Genomic DNA, 24,036 nt, shown 5'->3' with positions numbered 1-24,036 from the left:
CAAGGCTGCTGGACGTAACTGCGACTCGGAGCTACCCCGATGCAGAGATGGAACTGTCTGAAGTTCTTTGGTGTTTGTCTCTTCCTGTCCTCGCCTCCGTGGGTTCTTAGTCTTCCTCCAAGCTCCAGCCTCCGAGTTATCCAAGCCTCATGACTCAAGACCCCAGCCTCAAGCCTCAAGACCCCAGATTCAAGCTTCAAGCCTCAAGACCCCATCCTCAAGCATCAAGACCGCAGCCTCGAGCCTCAAGACCCCAGCCTCAAGACTCGAACCTCAAGACCCCAGCCTTAAGACTTCAACTTCGTCTCAAGTCTCAAGAACCCAGTCTCGAGTCTCAAGAGCACAGCCACGAGCCTGAAGACCCAAAACTCAAGCCTCACGACCCCAGCCTGAAGCCTCAAGCATCAGGAACCCAGCCTCAAGCCTAGAGCCTCGACCCCAAAGTCAAGCCTCAAGACCTCAACCTCAAGCGTCGAGCCTCAAGACCCCAACCTCAAGCCTCAAGACCCCAGCCTCAAGCCTGGTCTCAAGATCCCAGCCTCAATCCTCAAAACTCAAGACCTCAGCTTCAGGCCGCGTCTCAAGACCCCAGCCACGAGCCTCCAGACCCAAAACTCAAGCCTCGAGCCTCAAGAACCCAACCTGAAGCCTCAAGCCTCGACTTCAGCTTCAAGCCTCGATCCTCAAGACCCCAAACTCAAGACTCAAGACCCCAGCCTCAAGCCTCGTCTCAAGATCCCAGCCTCAATCCTCAAAACTCAAGACCTCAGCTTCAGGCCGCGTCTCAAGACCCCAGCCACGAGCCTCCAGACCCAAAACTCAAGCCTCGAGCCTCAAGAACCCAACCTGAATCCTCAAGCACCACGACCCCAGCCTCGAGCCTCAGTACCCAAGGCTGGAGCGTCAAGACCCCAAACTGAAGCCTCAAGACCCCAGCTTCAAGCCTCAAGCTTCGAGCCTCAAGACCCCAAACTCAAGCCTTGAGCCTTAAGACCCCAGCCTCAAGCTTCGATCCTCAGGACCCCAGCCTCAAGCATCAATCTTCAAGACCTCAGCCCCAAGTCTCAAGCTCCAAGAACACAGGCCTCGTCACGTCTTCTCCTGGTTTGGGGTCCGAGCCCGAGTCAAGACCCAGGTTCCGGGTAATTGTCCGTCTCGTGCTCGGAGTCCACGCACAGGCTCTTTGTTCCTAGTCCCTCGTCCTGGACCTCTTCCCTAGCCTAGTCTGCGACCTGTCCCGTCCTTCAGTTTTGTCCCGTCCTGTTCCTAGTACTTCAGTGTCTGTTTCCTGCATTTGGGTCCATTCCCAACGCCGCCCTTATGACATATATATTACCACAGTCCTGGACTTTCAGCCAGAATGACTCACGCCCCTCACCCCCTTTCTCAGCCCCCTCTGGGTTAGCCAGTTCCCAATCCAAACTGCCAATTCACACTGGCTCCCACGAGTCTTTCTATTCAGAATCAACTTCTCACCTGTGACCTTATCGAATGCCTTACTGAGGCCCACGTTCATATCCACTGCCTTGCCGTCAGAAAGAACCTCAATCACTGCCTCAAAAAAAGAACGAACCTCAGAAAGTTCAAAGTTCAAAATTCAAAGTAAAATTTATTATCAGAGTACATACGTGTTACCATATACAATCCGGATGTTCTTTTCCTGAGGGCATACTTAACAAATGTATTGAACACTAGCTTTGAACTATAAAGATAAGGAACAGTAAACTCTAAACACACTATGCAAATGCCTATATAAATAAATAGTAATAAAAATTAGCATGAAATAACAATATAACTAAATAAGAGTCCTTTAATGAGTTCTTAAATGATATAGACATCTCATTTTGTACAGGTGCCTGATGATCAAGGGGTAGTAATTGTTCCTGAACCTGGTGGTGTGAGCCCTGAGGCACCGGTAACCTCTACCTGAGGGCAGCGGCGAGAAAAGAGCATGGCCAGTGGGTTGAGGATATTTGACGATGGATGCTGTTTTTATGCGGAAAGTTCCATTCAGATATGCTTTACCCGTGATGTGTTGGGCCTAAGATTTTCCGTTCAAAGCCATTGGTGTCCCCATACCAGGCTATGTCACAGCCAGACAGCACACCTTCCAACATACATATATAGAATTTTGCCAAGAGTTTTTAATGACATCCCGAACCTCCGTAGACTCCTGGGGAAGTAGAGGCGCTGTCGTGCGCTCTTTGCACTTACATTTATATGATGGGTCAAGGAAGGTCCTCTAAGATAGTGACACCCGGGAATATAAAGATATCGACCCTATCCACCTCTGAAACTCCGATGATTACTGGCTCATGGACCTCTGGTTTCCCCCTCCTGAATTCAACAATCAGCCCATTGGTCTTATTGACATTGAGTGAGACGAAGTTGTTATTACGCCTATCAGCCAAGTTTTCAAACTCCCTCCTGTATGCTGATTCATCACCCCCTTTGATACAGCCCACAACAGTGGTGTCGTCAGAAAACTGGCATATGGTGTTGGACCTGTACTTAGCCATGCAGTCGTCGGTGTAAAGTGAGTAGACCATAGGGCTACGTAAACTTCCCTGCGGTGCTCCTTTGCTGATGGAGATTGTGAAGATGTGTTTGCCAATCTGAACTGAGTGGGGTCTGCAATTAAAGAAATTCAGGATCCGGTTGCAGAAAGCAGCATTCGGCCCAGGTCTCTGAGTTTACTGACTGGATTTGAGTGAATGGTGGTGTTATATGCCGAGCTGTAATTAGTAAAGTGCATCTTGATAAATGCGTCTTTGCTGTCCAGATGTTCCAGAGTTGCGTGGAGCGAATGAGATAGTTTCCGCTGTAGACCTCTATGGTAAGCTATATGGAGAGGATCCAGGTCGAAATTCAGACAGGAGCTGATATGCTTCAACACTAGCCTCTGAAAACACTTCATCACTGTGGATGTACTGGGCGTTAATGATTTAGACAAGTTACCACGCTCTCCATAGCGGGGACTAGGGGCAGGAAGCAGGAAATTCGGCCACTTCGAGATTCCTGCTACATTCCCCAGACCAGGCTGATCATTCCCCCCCCCCCCCACCCCCCAGCATGTTTATCCACTGAGCAAATCCCACGGCCTCGATCATGCTGGTTGTCGGGAGAGCTGTGAGCGACAAAATGATGCGAGGTCTGGGCGGACAGAATCGCAAAGAGCCATTGCACTCGAATGGATGGGGGGATGGAGGGAGCGGAACAGAGAGGTGGTTATAGTGGAAGTTTGGCAGCGCTGAAGATGGAGGGGCAGGTGGAGAGGCGAGAGAGCACCGATTGTGGGAAGACAGGGTGCGGAAAGGAGAGGGTGGGGTAGGAGGGTGTTGGCAGCAGAAGAGACAGTAAAGTGAGAAAGAGGGCGAGAAAAGGGAGAGAGGGAAACTGAGTATCGGAGAGAGCGAGAAAGAGAGAATGGGACAGAGAGGGAGAGAGAAGGGGACCGACAGAGGAACAGAAAATGAGATGGAGTATGGAATACGGATGATCATATAATCACACTTCAGTGCAGTGTAAGTGATCGCTGCAGACTCAGGGTCACAACCGAGGTACCTGTCAATTTAACATAATTACATCTGCTAGACTTCTGTATGTATTGCCCATATCAAAGTCAGCAAAATCATTCTCGCCCCATGCAATCACAGCCCAGGACACTGGTGTAATACCTTAGGTCCACCAAGAGAAAACTGGGTCCGGGCATCCGGCGGAAGCTGCGCTGCTGGACACGAGGCGGAATTGTGTGGATGAGGGCTCGTCGTGAGCCATTGGGAATTAAACCTGGATAGCGGCCATTGAAGGGCAGGGCAGGAAATCAGCCAAAATGCCCCCATCCCGCGGGCGGGGGATGTTCACATATATAGATGTTCAGAGTTGCACTTTCACTCCGGGTCTGGGTTCCTGCAGAGATCTCAATTCCTTCATCCCAGTCCAGCTGAATAGATTCTCCACTAACCTGAAGCAGATGGGATAGTAAAGAGGAAATTAACAGAATGTAGAACAGTGTCAGTAACAGTGGACTGGGGTTAATATTTCAACATCTCTCATTGACAAATATCATCAGAAAACCAATGGTTTCGCTGATATTTTATCACATTGAACATTAACACAAACACTCACCAGATCCACTCCAGACTCGGGAGGGTCAGGATGAGTCGGCGGAGAGCGGGGACAGATTGGTCTGTCAGCGAGTTTGATTCCAAGTTCAGCATCGTCAGTGATCGGATTTTGTTGAGAGCACAGATGAGATCCTCGGCACCAGCATCTGTGAGACCGACACCCCCCAGCCTGGAGATGAGAGAGAGTGAGGGTGAAGGACACAGAGAGACAGGAGACGGTACAAATCCACAGGGTTTATCAGTAACACAATTACTGATCATATTAATGTTCAGTATCAGACACCCAGTGACTGTAAACACAATCTCCCACAGTCTGGTACTTACCACAGTTTCTGTATTTTACACTCCGGGTTCCTCAGAGCCGCAGACAGCAGTTTCACTCCTGAATCTCTCAGTACATTATGACTCAGCTTTACCTCCGTCAACGATCGGTTTCTACTGAGCGCGGAGCCGAGATCCTCGGCACCAGAATCAGTAAGACCAACCTTCCTCATCCTGTAGATAAGAAACAGTGAGGGTGAAGGACACAGAGAGACAGGAGACGGTACAAATCCCCAGTGTTTATCAGTAACACAATTACTGATCACATTAATGTTCAATGTCAGACACCCAATGATTCTATGCACAATCTCCCACAGTGTGATACTTACCACAGTTTCTGTATTTTACACCCCGGGATCCTCAGAGCATCAGACACCATTTTCACTCCTGAATCCCCGAGGTCATTATCCCCAAGGCTAAACACAAACAGACAAATTGATGATCAAATTGGTTTACACTGCAGGTCTGAGAAAAGCTCAACACTCGGATATTTCAGGAAATATTAAACCTATCACAGTCAATATCCCTCACTGTCTAGTTGCAGGTTATTCACCGAATGTCAAGATGTTAGTCTGTCGGCGTGACCCTGTAAGCAACCAGCATACTGACTCATTTCGAGACGTTTAGAAAAATGTTCCTGAAGTGAGTGGGTCGGAAAGGGACAGTGTTAAGCGATGAGAGAAACTCCCGCTTAGTATGGGAAAATGTCCCCGGATGATAGCGGAAAAGACACTCACATGAGGAAAAGGTATAAGAAGGAAGATCGCTAGAGGAGAAAATGGGATGGGGAAGAGAAATAGCGATGTGAAACAGCAGATGATGCGTTGGTGTGAATTGAGGCCCACAATATGGAAATGTCCACATCGGGGTTGTGAATCTGCTAGTCAGCAAAGTCCCGCAAGAGGAGAGATGGTGATAGTCGGACCCGGGGAAAAGCAGGGGGAAGACCATTGCATAGAGGTGCTTCTCGCCCTGTCACTGAACCGACGATTAAAACTCACCGGGGAGAGGGTGTGAAACCTGTTGTAGTCAGGTTGGACTGGGTGTCAGTAACAGTGAGAAGGAAATTTGCGAATGGACTTGACACACGTTCTGAGAAACATGGCTATTCCCACATAGGAGATTGGTGGGTAAAATCAAAGCTCATGGCATTGGGGGGAAGACATTGACATGGATAGAAAACTGGTTGGCAGATAGAAAGCAAAGGGTAGCGGTGAATGGGTGATTCTCGGAATGGCAGGTGGTGACTAGTGGGGTGCCACAGGGCTCGGTATTGGGACCACAGCTGTTTACGATTTAAGTCAACGATTTAGATGAAGGCATTGAGAATAACATCAGCAAATTTGCTGATGATACTAAGCTGGGTAGCAGTGTGACATGTGATGAGGATGTTAGAAGAATTCAGGGTGACTTGGATAGGCTGGGTGAGTGGGAAGATAATTGGCAGATGACGTTTAATGTGAATAATTGTGAGGTTATCCACTTTGGGAGTAAGAACAGGAAGGAAGATTATTATCTGAACGGTATAAAGTTAGGTAAGGGAGAAATACAAAGAGATCTAGGAGTCCTTGTTCATCAGTCGCTGAAGGTGAATGAGCAAGTGCAGCAGGCAGTGAAGAAGGCTAATGGAGTGTTGGCCTTTATTACAAAGGAAATTGAGTACAAGAGCAAGGAAATCCTCTTGCATTTGCACAGGGCCCTGGTGAGACCACACCTGGAGTATTGTGTACAGTTTTGGTCTCCAGGGTTAAGGAAGGACATCCTGGGTGTAGAGGAAGTGCAGCGTAGATTCAAAAGGTTAATTCCTGGGATGTCAAGACTGTCTTACGCAGATAGGTTAGAGAGACTGGGCTTGTACACGCTGGAATTAAGGAGATTGAGAGGGGATCTGATTGAAACATATAAGATTATTAAGGGATTGGACAAGATAGAGGCAGGAAATATGTTCCAGATGCTGGGAGAGTCCAGTACCAGAGGGCATGGTTTGAGAATAAGGGGTAGGTCATTTAGGACAGAGTTAAGGAAAAACTTCTTCTCCCAGAGAGTTGTGGGGGTCTGGAATGCACTGCCACAGAAGGCAGTGGAGGCCAATTCTCTGGATGCTTTCAAGAAGGAGCTAGTAATGTATCTTATGTATAGGGGAATCAAGGGATATGGGGATAAGGCAGGAACCGGTTATTGATAGTAGATGATCAGCCATGATCTCAAAATGGCGGTGCAGGCTCGAAGGGCCGAATGGTCTACTTCTGCACTTATTGTCTTTTGTCTATGTCTATTGTCTATTCCTGTGATTTAAGATTAAACCACTGGACGTTGTTCACTGATCTGCTGAACTCTCCAACATCCCTTCACAAAGAACTACAGAACCTTCCCGTCCTTGGGGAATTACTGGCCGATCCCCTGGCATTTGTCACAATTCTTCACAATCTGATTTACTACAGTTTTACCCAAAAAAACCTATACATTGAAATAACAGAATGGAACAGTTTCACCGTTCAGAGGAAGAGACAAGTCAAGTTACCCCAACTCCAGGCACTTGTGCAGCCCGGGTCCCAGCCGCTGGATTCCTTCATACTGAATGATACAGTTCTCCAGGTCGAGGTGTTTTATTGTATCACAGAATCCGATGACATGAGACAGGACCGCGCAATCGATCGGGGTCAGTGTCATTCCACTGAATGAAAGTGTTTCCACAGATCCCAGTGCGTCCTGAGCCAGTCCACTATTCTGAGACTCAAACAGGTAGTGCAAAGTTTTCAGGAGGCTCCTTTTACCATATTCCCCAGTAGAGTTTTCATTCTGGCGTTTCACCTCCTCCTTCACCCAGTCAATCACCCGGCAGGTTGTTTGATGAGGAAATGGACCCAGAAATTCTTCCAGCCCCCGAGCTGTCATTGGGGAGGAGAGACCAGCAACAAAACGGAGAAATACCTCAAACCGCCCATCTGTCGTGCTGTGGGCTTCAGTGAGGAATTTCACGATATCCCCTTGATGTGGAGTCAGAAATTGTGCGACTGCAGCTATAAACTCTTGGATGGTGAGGTGTGGGAATGTGTACACCACACACAGGGCAGAATTATCTTTCTCCAAAAGCTCCATCAGGAATCCGGACAGGAACTGGCAAGGCTGTAGATTGTGTTTTTTTAAATCTTCATCTGTAAAAATAATCTTCCTCTTGGTCACTCCTCTAAAGGCCATCTGACCAACCCTGAGTAACACATCACGGGGGCTCTCAATCTCACGGCCGTGGTTTTTCAGGATGTTGTAAATATAGTAGGAGTACAGTTGGGTGATGGTCTTGGGAATTCGCTGCGGGTCCCTGATTCTTTGTGTGAAGAAGGGGCCCAGAGCCAGAGCGAGGATCCAACAGTAGGAGGGGTTGTAGCTCATGGTGTACAGGATCTCGTTCTCCTTCACGTGTTTGAAAACAGCTTCCGCCACCGTCTGATCTTCAAAATGTCTCATGAAATATTCCTTCCGTTCCTCACCAACAAATCCCAGGATTTCAGCCCAGACACTGATCTCTGCCTTTTCCAATAAATGTAACGCAGTGGGGCGGGTGGTCACGAGCACTGAACACCCTGGGAGCAGCTTGCCCTGGATTAAACTGTAGACAATGTCGGACACTTCACACCACCACTCGGGATCTGGGCACTGGTGCTTGGGTTCTGTATACCTCCGACTGTCGGCAAAATCATTTGTGTGTTTGTATTCATCCAAACCATCGAATATAAACAGCAATCCCTCTGGGTTCTTCCAGACCTCTCTCAGTAAATTCCTAAAGTAAGGATACTGATCCAGAATCAGTTCCGTCAGGCTTTTTCTGCCGTTAATGGAGTTTAAATCCCGGAACCTAAAACTGAAGACGAACTGGAATTGTTGGTATATTTTCCCTGTGGCCCAGTCGTAAACAATTTTTTGTACCATTGTTGTTTTCCCTATCCCCGGGACTCCGGCCACTGTTGCCTTACATCCGGGAATCTTTTGGCCCCGTCTACTATGTGAGTAATTTCTCTGAAACAGATGTCTGGTGCTGATTTTCTCCAGCTCTCTCCGCAGATGTTTCTCTCTCCACTCTTCATGGTCTCTGCCTCTTGCCAGCAGCTCATGTTCCATCAGGCTCCGATCTCGAACAGTAGAAATGACCGTGAGCTCAGAGTATTGATCCACCAGCTGGAAAACCTTCTCCTTCTCCCTCATCAGAATCGTGTTCACTCTCATTGTTTCAGTTTGTTCCCGCAGAGTTTCCTTGTGTTTGCTCTGAACATCTTAAAACATAAAGACAAAAAATGAATGTATCTATCCTGATTGCATTGGGTCTGTCAGCACATTTTTTTTTTGCTAGGACTTGTTTTGCAAGTTTAACTGTCAGCTGGACTCCGACTTATAGAGCTGGAAATGAATACTGGAGCAAAATCATTAAAGAATTCCCAATTCCCGTACCCCATGCGTTTTAAGTCTTTCTCCTTTGAAAATAATTTGCAGCTTCCCCGAAACTCCAGTGAACATGAGGTCAACGCAAAGTCTTGGATAGTTCACTGTAGTGTTTTGTTTTTCCTTTCACCCGTGTGCTTCCCTAAGACTCTCTTAAATGCTGTAACATATCAGTTTATCACCGCCCTCAGAAACCACTCTCCGGGGAAAGAATAGATAAAACTACCTCCGACATCTCCCTTTAATTCCCCTGATATACAGTAAACGGGACTGTTATGAAACGGAGGGATGTGGGAGTGCCAGTGCATATTTGGCTGAAAGCAGCATCTCAGGTAGATAGGCTGGTGAAGAAGGTGTTCCGCACAGTGGCCTACCACGGTTAGCGCATTGACGATACCTTGCGGTTATCAGATGCTTCTGAGGACTCACGTGGAGCACTTTTTACAGATTTAGTCACCTCTTTATAGTATAGATGTTATTAAACTAGAACGAGTGTAAAGAAGGTTTACCAAGATGTTGCCAGGACACGAGAACCCGTTACAAGGAGCGACTGCATAAATAAGATAATATACGATGGCGTGTAGGAGACTGAGTGATGACCGGATAGAGGTACACAGATAGGGTTCTCATCATCTTTTCTCATGAGAAATGATGCTAAAATCAAGTGGTTCTAGGGTTAAGATCAGCGGTGAAAAAACTCGAAAGAGGTTTCAGGGGTAGCTTCTTCACACGTATTGGGAATGGGCTGCCAGATGTAATGGTTCAGACGGGCACATTATCGACGTTTAAAACCCATCGAGATAAGCACATGGATAGGAGAGGTTTAGAGGGTTTTTGACCAGACGCGTTTAGATGGGACTAACTCGCTGAGTAACACTATTTGTTTGATGTCTTTGGCCTAAGGGCTTTTTCCATGTTGTAAGAGTCCATGACTCTGTTTATCCATCACGTCATCAGTGAAAATTGTAAGTTACAACTATTGGATTATTGTTGATTTCCACCTGCTGCTCCGGTTTCCTTGTGATTTGATGTAGATTGAAACTCTCAGTACCAAGCAACTTCCAATACGAACCAATATACTTTCCTTATCCGGTCTGAGCCAGTGCTGGTCCTAAAACCTCCGTAATATCTGCACTGCCGCCTTTACTCTGAGGACCTGACACTGTGTGTTCCGTTCAGTCGCTTACCTTTCAGATGCGCGGGCACTTCAGATAAACCCCGATCAGTGTCCATGTAGGTGAACTGGCCGTCACCTGTTCAAACAGATTAACCTGCATGAAGTCTGTTCTGTGTAATACTGTAAATTCATCAACTTTTACATCTGTAACACAGTGTACTTTTCAACATACCACATTCCCGTATTTCCTCCAATATTCTGCTCAGCTTCGGTAACGTGTTATGTATTTTCACAAAGGACTCCCACATCACCCTCCGGGCCCCGGAGCCCTTCTCCATCACCAGATCCAGGAGGAGTTTGGAAGCGCCCGCTCGGTTTCCCTTGGCCGCGAGTTCACTCACTTTCTGTAATGAACAATGGGGGACATATTGAGGAGAGGAGGGATCCGGGATCCAGGCGGTAAAAGAGGGTCAGCTGCAGAACAGGAGCCCAAAGGACAGTAGGCACAGACTCAGAAACTGGGCGAGTACTGGCCCACCCTGTACACGGACGAACACAACATCAGGTCATACTATGAAAGTGTCACTCTCGGGTTTCCCAGGGTAAACACAGCCGGTTCATGCTTCACTGCCGGGCTCCATGAGTGGGCAACGCTCAGCTACCATTCAGTCTGGGTGGCAACAGGTGAATGTGACCCCGGAACACAAGTTCCACTAGAAAGCGGTCCCTTGCAAATTTGTGTTAATTTGCACATTCATACAACATTATATTATTTAACTATATTAATTTTGCAATCACTGTGTTAGCAATTCTTTGTTCAGAGGATGGTAAATCGCTGGAATTGCCACAGATGCCTCTGGAGACCACGCTATTGGGTATATTTAAAGCGGAGGATGTTATTTTCTTGATTATTCAGGGCATCAAAGGTCACGGTGAGAGGCATCAGTTGAGAGATATGTTAAATCAGCTGTGATGGCATAGCGGAAGAGAATCAACGGACCGAATGGCATAATTCTGATCATATGTCTTATGTTTTTAACATTACATGTAGCGAGAATTGCAAACTGTAAATCTGATAGTGACAAGGAGCAGTTACTGTACTGCTTCATCATTTGTACTGTACAGGCACATGATTAAATACAAGAGGTTTACAGTTCCAAAGGGAGACGATATCAGTACCGCCTGGTTACTTGACGATGGAAGAACAGGTAGACTCAAGGGATGGGCTGAAAAGCAAGTCACTGTGTGTTTGATTTGTGGGAAACGGAAGGGTGGTCATCACGGGAACACAGACTGCTGAATGGACATTAAGGTTGAGTTTAGGGAACATGATACGAAGTCAGAGAGAGTGGTATAAACTTGTTCTCTGCCCACTTGCAATATCTGTCAATTGTCACATCATTAACATCACCTGTCAATCATTGTCTTTAACACGAAGACGGGAAATTCTGCAGATGCGGGAAATAAAAGCAACACACACAAAATACTGGAGCAGCCCAGCGGGCAAATCAACACATAGAGGAAAGAGTAAACAGTCTTCGTCGCGGTCCGAGACCCTTCATTGGGACTTGAGATAAAATGAGAAGTTAAGAGCACAAAGGTGGTGGACGGGAGAAAGACGAGTAATTTGGTAGATGACAGGTGAAACTGTTAGACCAGGAACTAAGGAACTGGTAAGCGGATCAGTGAAACAGATAAAAGGCGGTAGAAGGGGGAATCTGATCGGAGAAGACAGGAAGTCATGGAAGGAAGGAAAGCGGGAGGAGCATCAGAGGATGGTCATGGGCAGATATCGACATAAGATGAGAGAGGGAAAAGGGAATTGGAATGGTGAATTGGGATGAGACACTTAACGGAAGTTCGTGAAATTGATCTTCATGCCATCAGGTTGGAGAGTACGCACATGGAACATAAGTTGTTGCTCCTCCAACCTGAGTGCGGCCTCGTCGCGGCAGCAGAGCAGGCCATGGACTGACACGTCAGAATGGGAATGGGAAACAGAACTGAAACAAGCGATTTCCGGGAGATCCAGTTTTCTTGGCGGACGGAGCGTAGGTGCTGGCCTAAACGTTCTACCAATGTAAATCTGGTCTCTCCGATATAAAGGAGACCATACCGGGAGCACCGGGTACAGTAGATGACCCCGACGGACTCACAGGTGAAGAATCCTCTGGTCTGGCAGAACTGTTTGGGGCCGTGAATGGTAGACAGAGAGATATGTTGGGCCAGGTATGGCGGCTGTTCCGTTTGGAATGATAAGGTTCAGGAGGCTGATCAATGGGGAGGAATGAATAGACGAGTGAGACTGGAGCAGCCTTTATCTAAATACTAAACAGTCTAAAAATGAATGTGTTCAGATAATTGGAGCGAGACTTGTATTGGCCAAATAAAGGCTCAGTGTAACTGTGTACGGATCACAGACAATTCCCTATTTCATAGCCAGCGGTTCTTTTACACCAGTTCTATTGGGACTTTTTTAGAAGAACCTACAATCAGTATGTTTCAGTTTTACTTACATCATACTCCCGCCCTGTGAAGTGATCCTCGCGTGTTAACATGAGGCCGAACGGCCCCACGCCCTCCTCGATTGACTGTTCAAGTCTGGCCCGATAGAATGTTGTCAACTGAAACAGTTGGTGATCGTCACAATTTGACAGGAAGGCGGAGAATGCAGAACTCTGATCTGTGAATAGTCAGAGAAGATCACAACACGATCGTGCCAACTACGATGCGAATTTATAACAACCACGCTACATCCACCTGGCAAATATTCATCCACTCCGGCTCATTCATGATCTTTAACGCGTCTCGGATGCTGCTGAGTTTCTGCTTCCAGTCCCTCCCTTGGCAGCTCATTCCCGACTCTTATCACTCTCTCTGTAAAACATGCATCCTAAATCTACATTAAACATTCCCCTCTCATCGTCAACCTATTCCCTCTAGTATCTGACATTTTGCACATTGAGTCAAAGCACCTTGTCGATGTTTCTCATAAATGTATATAATTCTATGTGAAGACCTCAGCCTCCCACTTCTTAAAGAAAACAATCCAAGTTTGCCCAGTCTATCCTGATGTCCAATATTCTGTAACCCAGGCAGCATCGTGATGAGCCTCATGTGTATTTTCTCCAGATCATCAAAGTCATTTGTGTGATGTGGTGACCAGATCTGCGAACAACACTGAAATCGTGTCTTAAGCAAAGTTCCATCCAGGTCCATCGCGCATTTCCAACACTAAAAATCAACATCTCAATGAATTGTGTTCCTTGTCGTTAGCACCCTACCTACTTGCGTTGCCACTTTCAGGGAGACGTATACATACACCCCAATATCAATCTTCCTCAGCGTCCTGACCTTTACTGTGGACCTCGCTCTTACATTTGATCTCCCAAAGCGCAACTCCTCATATTTGCCAAATTAAACCTAAAATGCACCTCCCATATTGCTGATTGGATAATACTCTGCTGAACACTTTGGCAAAAGTCCCAATTTCCACAACTCCGCCAATCATCTGTAAATTGGCGAATCAGACCTCTTTGCTTTTAAAAATGATATATATCCTACAATTTAGATAATGCATCATGGATAATTGTTGTCTATTAATTAAATTGTTTACGTACGTATATCACACAACAGAGGGCTCAATATTTATTCTTGTAGAACACGACTGGTCACCTGGTTATAGTCTAGATGTTATGAAACTAGAGCGAGTGCAAAGAAGATATACCAAGATGTTGCCAGGACCCGAGAGCCGGTTACAAGGAGCGACTGCATAGAATATGACAGTATACGATGGAGTGTAGGAGACTGAGTGATGACCGAATAGAGGTGCACAGACACGGTTCTCACCATCTTTTCTCATGAGAAATGATGCTAAAACAGGTGGGTCTAGGGTTAAGATCAGAGGTGAATAAGTCGAAAGAGGTTTCAGGGGTAGCTTCATCACACGTATTTGGAATGGGTTGCAGATGTAGTGGTTCAGGCGGGCACATTATCGATGTTTCAAACAAATCTAGATAAGCACATGGACAGGAGAGATTTAAAGGGTTATGAACCAGACGCGGAAAGATGAGACTAACTCGCTGGGTAACACTACTCGTATGATGTCTTTCGCCTAACGGCCTGTTTCCATGTTGTAAGAGTCCATGACTCTGTTTATCCATCACATCATCAGTGAAAATTGTAACTGACAACGATTGGATTATTGTTGATTTCCACCTGCTGTTCCGGTTTCCTTGTGATTTGCTGTAAATTGAAACTCTCAGTATCAAGCAACTTCCAATACGAACCAATATACTTTCCTTATCCGGTCTGAGCCAGTGCTGGTCCTAAAGCCTCCGTAATATCTGCACTGCCGCCTTTACTCTGAGGACCTGACACTGTATGTTCCGTTCAGTCGCTTACCTTTCAGATGCGCGGGCACTTCAGATAAACCCCGATCAGTGTCCATGTAGGTGAACTGGCCGTAACCTGTTCAAACAGATTAACCTGCATGAAGTCTGCTCTGTGTAATACTGTAAATTCATTAGCATTTACATCTGTAACACACAGTGTATTGTTCACTGTACCATATTCTCGTATTTCCTCCAATATTCTGCTCAGCTTCGGTAACGTGTGATGTAGTTTCACAAAGGATTCCCACATCACCCTCCGGGCCCCGGAGCCCTTCTCCATCACCAGATCCAGGAGGAGTTTGGAAGCGCCCGCTCGGTTTCCCTTGGCCGCGAGTTCAGTCACTCTCTGTAATGAACAATGGGGAATATATTGAGGAGAGGAGGGATCCGGGATCCAGGCGGTAAAAGAGGGTCAGCTGCAGAACAGGAGCCCAAAGGACTCTAAGCACAGACTTCAGAGATTGATCGATTACTGGCCCACCCTGAACACGGGCGAACAGAACATCAGGTCATTCCATGAAAGTGTCACTCTCGGGTTTCCCGGGGTAAACACAGCCGGCTGATGCTTCACTGCTGGGCTCCATGAGTCGGCAAGGCTCAGCTACCATTCAATTTGGGTGGCAGCAGGTGAATGTGACCGAGGAACTCAAGGACCACTGGAAAGCGGTTAGTGAGTAATTCTGTGTCAATGTGCGCATACATACAATATTATATCTTAATTATATTAATTTTGCAATCTCTTTGTTAACAACTCTTTGTTCAGAGAGTGGTGAATCTCCAGAAGTAATTGTTACAGATGCCTCTGGAGATCGGGTCATTACGAATATTTGAAGCGGCGGATGTTGCGCTCTTGATTATTAAGGGCATCAAATGCCACGGAGAGAGGCAGCAGTTGAGAGGGATGATAAATCATCCAAAGGGAGACGATCTCAGTACCACCTGATCATTTGACGATGGAGGTGAACGAAGACTCAAGAGATGGGATGAAAAACAAGTCACGATGTGTTTGATTTGTGGGAAACAGGAGAGTGGTGGTCATCACGGGAACACAGACTGCTGAATGGACATTAAGGTTGAGCTTAGGGAACATGATACGAAGTCAGAGAGAGTGCTGTAAAGTTGTTCTCCGCCCACTTGCAATATCTGTCAATTGTCACATCATTAACATCACCTGTCAATCATTGTCTTTAACAAGAAGAGAGGAAATTCTGCAGATGCTGGAAACAAAAGCAACACACACGAAATACTGGAAGAGCTCAGCAGGCAACGCAACACATAGGGAAAAGAGTAAACAGTCGGCGTTGCGAAACGAGACCCTTCATTGGGACTTGAGATAAAATGAGAAGTTAAGAAGCAAAAACAGGTGGTGGACGGGAGAAAGACGAGTAATTTGGTAGATGATAGGTGAAATTGTTAGACCTGGAGGGGTGAACTAAGGAACTGGTAAGCTGATCGGTGAAACAGATAAAGGGCGGTAGAAGGGGGAATCTGATCGGAGAAGACAGGAAGTCATGGAAGGAAGGAAAGCGGGAGGAGCATCAGAGGATGGTGATGGGCAGGTATGGACATAAGATGAGAGAGGGAAAAGGGAATTGGAATGGTGAATTGGGATGAGACACTTAACGGAAGTTCGTGAAATTGATCTTCATGCCATCAGGTTGGAGAGTACGCACATGGAACATAAGTTGTTGCTCCTCCAACCTGAGTGCGGCCTCGTCGCGGCAGCAGAGCAGGCCATGGACTGGCATGTCAGAATGGGAATGGGAAACAGAACTGAAACAGGTGATTACCGGGAGATCCAGTTTAATTGGCGGACGGAGCGTAGGTGCGGGGCTAAACGTTCTACCGAAGTAAGTGTGGTCTCTCCGATATAAAGGAGACCATATCGGGTGCACCGGGTACAGTAGATGACCCGAACAGACTTACAGGTGAAGAATGCTCTGATCTGGCAGGACTGTTTGGGGCCGTGAATGGTAGTCAGAGAGATGTGTTGGGTCAGGTATGGCACTTGTTCGCTTGGAATGATAAAGTTCAGGAGGCAGACCAATGGGGAGGAATGAACGGACGAGTGAGACTTGAACAGCGTTTATCTGAATACTAACCAGTCTAAAAATGAATGTGTTCAGATAAATCGAGGGAGACTTTTATTGCTTGAATAAAAGCTCAGTGTAACTCTGTACGGAGTCTCCTTTGTTACCACTGACCACAGGCAATTCCGTATTTCATAGCCAGCGGTTGTTTTACACCAGTTCTATTGGGACATCTTTAGAAGAACCTACAATCAGTATGTTTCCCTTTTACTTACGCCATACTCCCACCCTGTGAAGTGATCCTCGCGTGTTAACATGAGGCCGAACGGCCCCACGCCCTCCTCGATTGACTGTTCAAGTCTGGCCCGATAGGATATCGTCAACCGGAACAGTTGGTGATCGTCACAATTTGACAGGAAGGCGGAGAATGCAGAGTTCCGATCTGTGAATAGTCATAGAAGATCAGAGCATGATTGTGCCGACTACGATGCGAATTTATAACAACCACGGTACAGCCACCTGGTAAATATTCATCCACTCCGGCTCATTCATGAGCTCTAACGCGTCTCAGATGCTGCTGAGTTTCTGCTTCCAGTCCCTCCCTTGGCAGCACATTTGGAACACTGATCACTCTCTGTGTAAAACATGCATCCTAATTCTGTATTAAACATTCCCCTCTCGTCGTCAACCTATTCCCTCTTGTAGTCGACATTTTTCACATTGATTCAAAGCACTTTATCTACGTTTCTCATAAATTTATAAACTTCTATGAGAAGACCTCAGCTTCCAACACCTCAAAGAAAACAATCGAAGTTTGCCCAGTCTATCCTGATTTCCAATATTCTGTATCCCAGGCAGCATCGTGATGAGCCTCATGTGATTTTCTCCAGATCATCAACATCATTCCTATGACGTGGTGACCAGATCTGCGAATAACACTGAAATCGTGTCTTAACCAAAGTTCCATCCAGGTACATGGCGCATTTCCAACACTAAAAATCAACATCTCAATGAATAGTGTTCCTTGTCGTTAGCACCCTACCTTCTTGTGTTGCTACTTTCAAGGGGATATATACTTATACCCCAAAGTCCCTGGGTATATCAATCTTCCTCAGGCTCCTGACTTTTACTGTTGACTTCGTCCTTACATTCGATCTCCCAAAGCACAGCTCCTCACATTTGCACAAATTAAAATTACAATGCACCGGCCCAATATTCCTAATTGGATAATGCTCTTCTGAACACTTTGACAACAGTCCCAAATTTCCACAATTCCGCCAATCATCTGTAAATTGGCGAATCAGCCCTGTTTGCTTTTACAAATCATATATAAATATACATAGACACACACACCTTATGATTCAGATAATTTAGATAATACATCATGTATTATTTGTTTGTTTATTAATTATTTTATTTATTTACTTATATCACACAACAGAGAGTTCAATATTTTTTCTTGTAACACTGGTCATAAATCTCCAGCCAGAAGTGCATCCTCCAGTCCTGGCCCTCATTTGTGTGGCTACGCCAACCATTGAGGAATGCAGTAGAACAGAGTGATCTAATAGTGCATAGTTCCCTGAAGGTGGAATCTCATGTGGATAGGGTGGTGAAGAAAGCTTTTAGTATGCTGCCCTTTGTAAATCAGAGCGTTGAGTACAATGGCTTTTTTCCATTGAGAGTAGGGGAGAATCAAACAAGAGGACATGAGTTGAGATTTAGGGGGCAAAAGTTTAGGGGTAACACGAGGGGTAAATTCTTTACTCAGATAGTGGTAGCTATGTGGAACGAGCTTCCAGTAGAAATGGTAGAGGCAGGTTCGGTATTGTCATTTAAAGTAAAATTCGATAGGTATATGGACAGGAAAGGAATGGGGGGGGGTATGGGCTGAGTGCGGTCCAGTGGGACTAGGTGAGAGTAAGCGTTCGGCACGGACTAGAAGGGCCTTCAACGGGAAATTAGGTTTGCCCTTCCAAAATATGAAATGTTTTATGTAATGTTCACTTCTAACTCAATCCCTAAATTCCCAGAAATGTTCCAACCACCGGAAGCTGTCTTCTACAATTGAAAACAACACCTGTTCCTCCAATTGACGTGTTGGAGACAATTCCCATATCGGAGTGTGCCAAGGGCTGAAATAAATTCGATCAGTTTCCTGGTCTGTTGCATTGCCCCAGGACAACCGTTGCCATATTCCTGTCTGTGTGTCAGCTGCACTCAGCTGATTCAGGACCTACTTTTCTTTTAATTCAGATGAAGATCTGAATGGTGAGCGGAGTGCTTCGACTATTCCCTGTGTTAGGTCCCTGCGCTGGAACTGGCGGGTTGTACTGATACTCAAAGCCGCTTTGCAGTAAGAAAAATGACCCCGTTTGATGGCACTTTGCCGTGTCCCCTTAGCGCCTCAGTAAGTTTGTTCCACTGAACTGTTGATGATTTGACTACACGTGTACCATAAGGTTTTAATCAGAAAGAGCCCAGTTAGTATACCTGTGTCCATTCTGACTCTGACTGACGATGGCTGATTGTCGGCTTCGTGTTCGGTCCGTGGGGAAGAATACTCCGCCCGCAGGCAATGCTCTGAATTACACAAAATAAACGGAACGAGTAAGTGGCAGTACGATTATAACGGCCATGTCTACATACTTACCAGAGCAGCAGCTCGATTAGGATCTAAGTATTCGTCGTTACCATTAAATTCTACATCATCTATGTCCAGTGACTTCCGGTCCATTCCACTGAAAGATTCACAAAGGAATACACCATGGACACAGGCTATTCGGCCTAACGAATCTATGCCGATCCCGATGACCATCAGCGGGCCCAACTTCCATGCGTTAGGCTAATATTCCATGATCCCGTTGTCCCTGCCTAAAATACTTCCTCTGGAAAATCATTCCACATACTCAGCAACCTCTCGCTGAATGTCCTGCTGCTTCGGTCCTTTTACAACCTTATATCTCAGCTTTAATCTATTTCCCTACTTTTGCTTTCTCTTGACTTCGGGGAAAAGACCTGTTCATACCGACCTTATCGCAGTGCTTCATAATTAAAAACACTTCTGTAAGGTCGATTCTCATTCTCCTACATTCGAAGGAGTAAATACATAGAGTACATCCTCTCCTTAGAACTGAGGACTTCGGGTACTGACAATACTGCAAACCTTCTGTGCACACTTTGCAGTTTAATCAAGCACTGTTCATAATATGCGGCCTGAACTGTGCTTAATACAACTGCAATATAATCTCCCAGTTTCTGCACTCACTGTCCCGACTGATGAAGGCAGGGGTGATAAATGGCTTTCCATCTCCCTGTCTTGCCACTTTAAGCGAAATATGCACTTACACTCTTATGCTTCTCCGTTCCGTTACACTAGCTGGTAAACAGCCATTCATTGCGTAAGTACTCCGCTGGTTTGATTTCCAGAATGGTCAGCATTTCACACTTAACTATACTGAAATCTAACACGAGGAAATCTGCAGATGCTGGAAATTCAAAACAAAAACACACAAAATGCTGGCTGAAGCCAGCAGGCCAGGCAGCATCTATAGGGAGAAACACTGTCGACGTTTCGGGGCGAGACCCTTCGTCAGGACTAACTGAAAGGAAAGATAGTAAGAGATTTGAAAGTAGGAGGGGGAGGGGGAAATGGGAAATGATAGGAGAAGACCGGAGGGGGTGAGATGAAGCTGAGAGCTGGAAAGGTGATTGGCAAAAGGGATACAGAGCTGGAGAAGGGAAAGGATCATGGGACGGGAGGCTTACGGAGAAAGAAAGTGGGAGGGGAGCGCCAGAGGGAGATGGAGAACAGGCAGAGTGATGGGCAGAGAGAGAGAAAAAGGAGGGGGGAGAAAAAACTAAATATATCAGGGATGGGTACGCATTTCAATTCTACGTCCGAGTCCCATTCTGATATGTCTATCCATAGCCTCCTCTATTGTCAAGATGAAGCCACACTCAGGTAGGAGGAACAACACCTTATATTCTGGCTGGGTAGCCACTAACCTGATGGCATGAACATTGACTTCTCTAACTTCCGTTAATGCCCCTCCTCCCCTTCTTACCCTATCCCTGATATATTTAGTTCTTTGCCTGTTCTCCATCTCCCTCTGGTGTCCCCCCTCTCCTTTCTTTTTCCCGAGGCCTCACGTCCCATGATCCTTTCCCCTCTCCAGCTCTGTATCAGTTTCGCCGATCACCTTTCCAGCTCTTAGCTTCATCCCACCCCACAGGTCTTCTCCTATCATTTTGCATTTGCCCCTCTCCCCACTACTTTCAAATCTCTTACTATCTTTCCTTTCAGTTAGTCCTGACGAAGGGGCGGCCTGAAACGTCGACTGTGGTTCTCCCTATAGATGCTGCCTGGCCTGTTGCGTTCCACCAGCATTTCTGTCCACTTCCCAAACCGAGCACAATCCCGATTATTTACGATAATCTTCTTCAGTATCACCAACGTTTTGTAATTTGTATTACCTGCAAAGCTATTGATCAAGACTTGTTCAGTCATATCCAAATCATTGATATAGATACCGAAATAAACAAAGATCGAAACACCAACCGCTGGGTCATACGAGCATCCATCTGCCTAACCCACCTACTCACCCTGCTTCACTTGTTGCTTCCCAGCTCTTCATGCACTCTCCACTTCGCCAACGTATACCATACAAAATAAAATCTACAGAAGCTAGAAATCAAATCTACACACACAAAATGCTTGGGGAACTCTGCAGGCCAGGAGGCATCTATGGAAAAGAGTAAACATTCGACGTTTGGGGCCGAGAGCCTTCCTCGGGACTAGAGAAATGTCCTGAGACTCTGGTTCTTCTACCCTATCCCATCAGATTCCCTATTCTCCAGCCCTTTATCTCTTTCACCAATCAACGTTCCAGCTGTATACTTCACTAAGCCCCACCCCTCCCTTTTCCACCTATCACCTACCACCTTGTGCATCTTGCTCTCCCACCTCCGACTTCTTACTCTGATTTCTAATCTTTTTGTCCCCCAGTGCTGATGAATGGTCTCGCCCGAACCGTCGACTGTCTCATCTTTTCCGAAGACGCTACGGGGCGTTCTGAGCTCCTCCATCATTTTGTGTGTGTTGACCCTCTGTGAGTCATCCAGGGAGGGGGGCGTCGACCTGAAATGGTGACTGTCCTTTTCCCTCCATAGATGCTGGCTTGCCCGTTTTGTTCCTACAGCAGTTTTATCCTTTCACTGCAAAACACGTGTGAGCGATAAGTTCAGGATTTTGCATATTTCATATGGAATCTAGATAAAGCACGAAATAATTGTGTGAGATAATTTTCGCTCTGATACCCTGTAACGCTTGAAATAAGATACAATGTAGATTTGTTCTCCCTCAGTACCCATTTCATTTTAATATCTTCCGCACCAAATCAGCCACAATTTCTGTCAGTTCTACAAAACTAGCTGACCTCACATTTTTCACATTAGACTCCAGTTCCAACAAACTCACTCCGCCTGCATCATCTCGACGCAGCTGGACATGATCATAAATGTTCAATCTGACTGAGTTCTGTCAGGTCTAGTCGCGGCTATTGCCAAGTGCACAAGTCCGGGTACAGAGGTATCTAGACCTTCATTAGAATCAAAGACTTTGCCTCCACTGGCGATTCAGGTCTCACACTGTTGCTTTGAAACAGATGGCCGTTGTTCTAGAGTTGTTCTTCATCTTTACTTAACCTGTGGAAAACGTCAATCGTGCAAACAGGAAACAGTAGGAACACACAAATAACCACAGCCAGAAGTGACTTAAAACGGAGAAAATATCTCCTTGATCGCTGATCCAATGAACAAACAACTGGTTGTTTGGATTAAAGATCCGAAATTAAGATCAGAAGTTGAATTATTCTCACCTCAATTCCCCAAGAGTATGCTGACAGAGCGGATGCAGTGTATCGTTTCTGACAAATAACCCCGTCCACCGTCCCACACGGATCTCTCGTAACCATGGCAACACACTCAATGCTGGAGAAACTCAACAGGCCAGGCAGCATCTATGGATGGGCGTAAACCGTCTACTTTGCAGACCATGAGGAGGAGGAGGGTAGATGATTGACTGATTTGGAAGGTGCGGCTTGTTGTTTTGTGAGACTCGGTGCTCAGGGTCTGCGAGCAAGCAGCTGCCTGTCCGTCACATTCCTCAGAACAGGGAGCGGCCGCTCCGCTGAATTCAAATCCAAACCGGTTCGACAAGACACTGTTGTTGAAATGTGAAGAACGTTTAATATTATATTTAACCCTTTCTGCTATAGGGAAAAGCGGTAGAACCAAAGATGCGAAGTAAAGAACATTACTAGTGGCCTTGAAGTTCGACTATACTGTTTTTCCATTGATTCTGCCTGGCCTGCAGAGTTGCTCCAGCATTGTGTTTGTGTTCCTCGGGTTTCCAGCATTTGCTGTTTTTCTCTTGTTTGAGAGAGATCGGTGACTGGTCACTGTGTGTGGGGTATTTCACATATCACTGCCAGGGTGAAAGATGCCTTTTGCACGCACTCAGTAGAAACCACACTGGAGATTACTTGTTGTTGACGTCGTTTCTCTTAATTCATTTCGACAAAAATGGGCTCATTAACAGAAAAATGTCAGATCTCCCTTCTCCCACTAAATTCACTCCCAATCTCTACCAAACCCGAGTCTCGCTATAAACGCTGAATCGTTGTGCAGAATCATAGACAACACTTACCTCTGATGTTGTTCAGGCTGGTCCGGGAAATCAGTCTGACATCCCGGGTGAGCGACAATGGTCCTGTACCGGTGTGCTCACCCTGTACGGAGAGTTGGGTCTGAGCTGCTGCTCCCGAGGCCACTCGGCTCTGATGTGTCCGTCGCTCATTACAGATGGACAGGGCCGGGTGAGCCGGGGTAGAGCGGGACTGCCGCGGTCTGGGTCACACTAACTCTCACCGGCTCAGGACGGGTCTGACAGCGGGAGGAGGCGGGAGTGGGATCAGTGTAGCAACCCTAAAGAGGAAAACAAACAGGCTGCGTTAACCTTTCTGTCCGGATTTCCGTGTGGATCTCTCCTTTTTCTTTCATCGTAACCAGTGGGGCGGAGTCTCTCTGTTTAACTCAGCGAATCCCAGGCTGAGAATCGTATAGCCCGGGTTCTGGGAGAAGCTGAGCTCCGCCCTCTGTGTCAAAGGGACTGCCCGGCTCAGGTAGAATTTCAACTCAAATGTCCCTCACCTGTTCCGATACAGGGAGCTGTCTTTCCATCTAGTCATAGGTCCCCATGGGGATGAATAAAGTATCTATCTATCTATCTACATAGGAGAGGCAACCATTGATGAGCAATCTCTACCTTCTCCCACAATGCTAATTTCTACTCTAATTTATGACTTCACTCTGAATGCCAAGCGAATGAATTTTCTTGATCAACCTCTCACGTGGGTACTTGTCAAATGCAAAGTTGACAACATCGACTGCCTTGCCTTCATCAACTTTCCTGTTGACATTCCTCGTAACTTCGTCGAGCACAAAGCACAAAGTCATGCTGACAATTCATAATTTGTCCTCAAATATTCAAATACTCATATATCCGCTCCTATCAATAACTTCCCCACTACTGATGTCAGGCACACCGGCCC

General features: G+C 46.3%; 1 protein-coding gene and 1 long non-coding RNA gene across 2 annotated transcripts; both read right to left on the bottom strand.

The window, feature by feature from the left end:
• Positions 1 to 1,634: 1,634 nt before the first annotated feature.
• On the bottom strand, positions 1,635 to 16,740 carry LOC140722888 (NACHT, LRR and PYD domains-containing protein 3-like). Its single transcript, XM_073037520.1, has 11 exons — positions 16,699 to 16,740; positions 14,568 to 14,739; positions 14,404 to 14,469; positions 12,516 to 12,682; positions 10,232 to 10,403; positions 10,070 to 10,135; positions 6,970 to 8,716; positions 4,778 to 4,864; positions 4,452 to 4,622; positions 4,129 to 4,296; positions 1,635 to 3,964 (listed from the first exon to the last, which is right to left on the bottom strand). Exons 1-11 carry the CDS (start codon positions 16,738 to 16,740, stop codon positions 3,877 to 3,879), a joined length of 2,946 nt encoding a protein of 981 aa, XP_072893621.1. The 3' UTR covers positions 1,635 to 3,876.
• A 79-nt stretch (positions 16,741 to 16,819) lies between these two features.
• LOC140722907 (uncharacterized) lies at positions 16,820 to 23,435 on the bottom strand. The gene is made up of 3 exons (XR_012097771.1): positions 23,133 to 23,435; positions 18,917 to 19,006; positions 16,820 to 16,865 (listed from the first exon to the last, which is right to left on the bottom strand). It is a non-coding gene; the product is annotated as an uncharacterized lncRNA (long non-coding RNA).
• Positions 23,436 to 24,036: the final 601 nt, after the last annotated feature.

The sequence above is a fragment of the Hemitrygon akajei genome, unplaced genomic scaffold (genome assembly GCF_048418815.1).
Source record: "Hemitrygon akajei unplaced genomic scaffold, sHemAka1.3 Scf000092, whole genome shotgun sequence".
Taxonomy (NCBI): Eukaryota; Metazoa; Chordata; class Chondrichthyes; order Myliobatiformes; family Dasyatidae; genus Hemitrygon; species Hemitrygon akajei.
The sequence above is the reverse complement of the archived record's forward strand: the minus strand, read 5'-3'. Positions and strand labels throughout refer to the sequence as shown.

Bases quoted from the DNA above. Each gene is read 5' to 3' on its own strand.
- LOC140722888 (XM_073037520.1), bottom strand. From the start codon at position 16,740: ATGTTAACACGCGAGGATCACTTCACAGGGTGGGAGTATGGC. The intron at 4,623-4,777 runs GTAAGTATCACA...TCTTATCTACAG, and splicing joins TGTAAAATACAGAAACTGTG to GATGAGGAAGGTTGGTCTTA. The intron at 4,297-4,451 runs GTAAGTACCAGA...TCTCATCTCCAG, and splicing joins TGTAAAATACAGAAACTGTG to GCTGGGGGGTGTCGGTCTCA.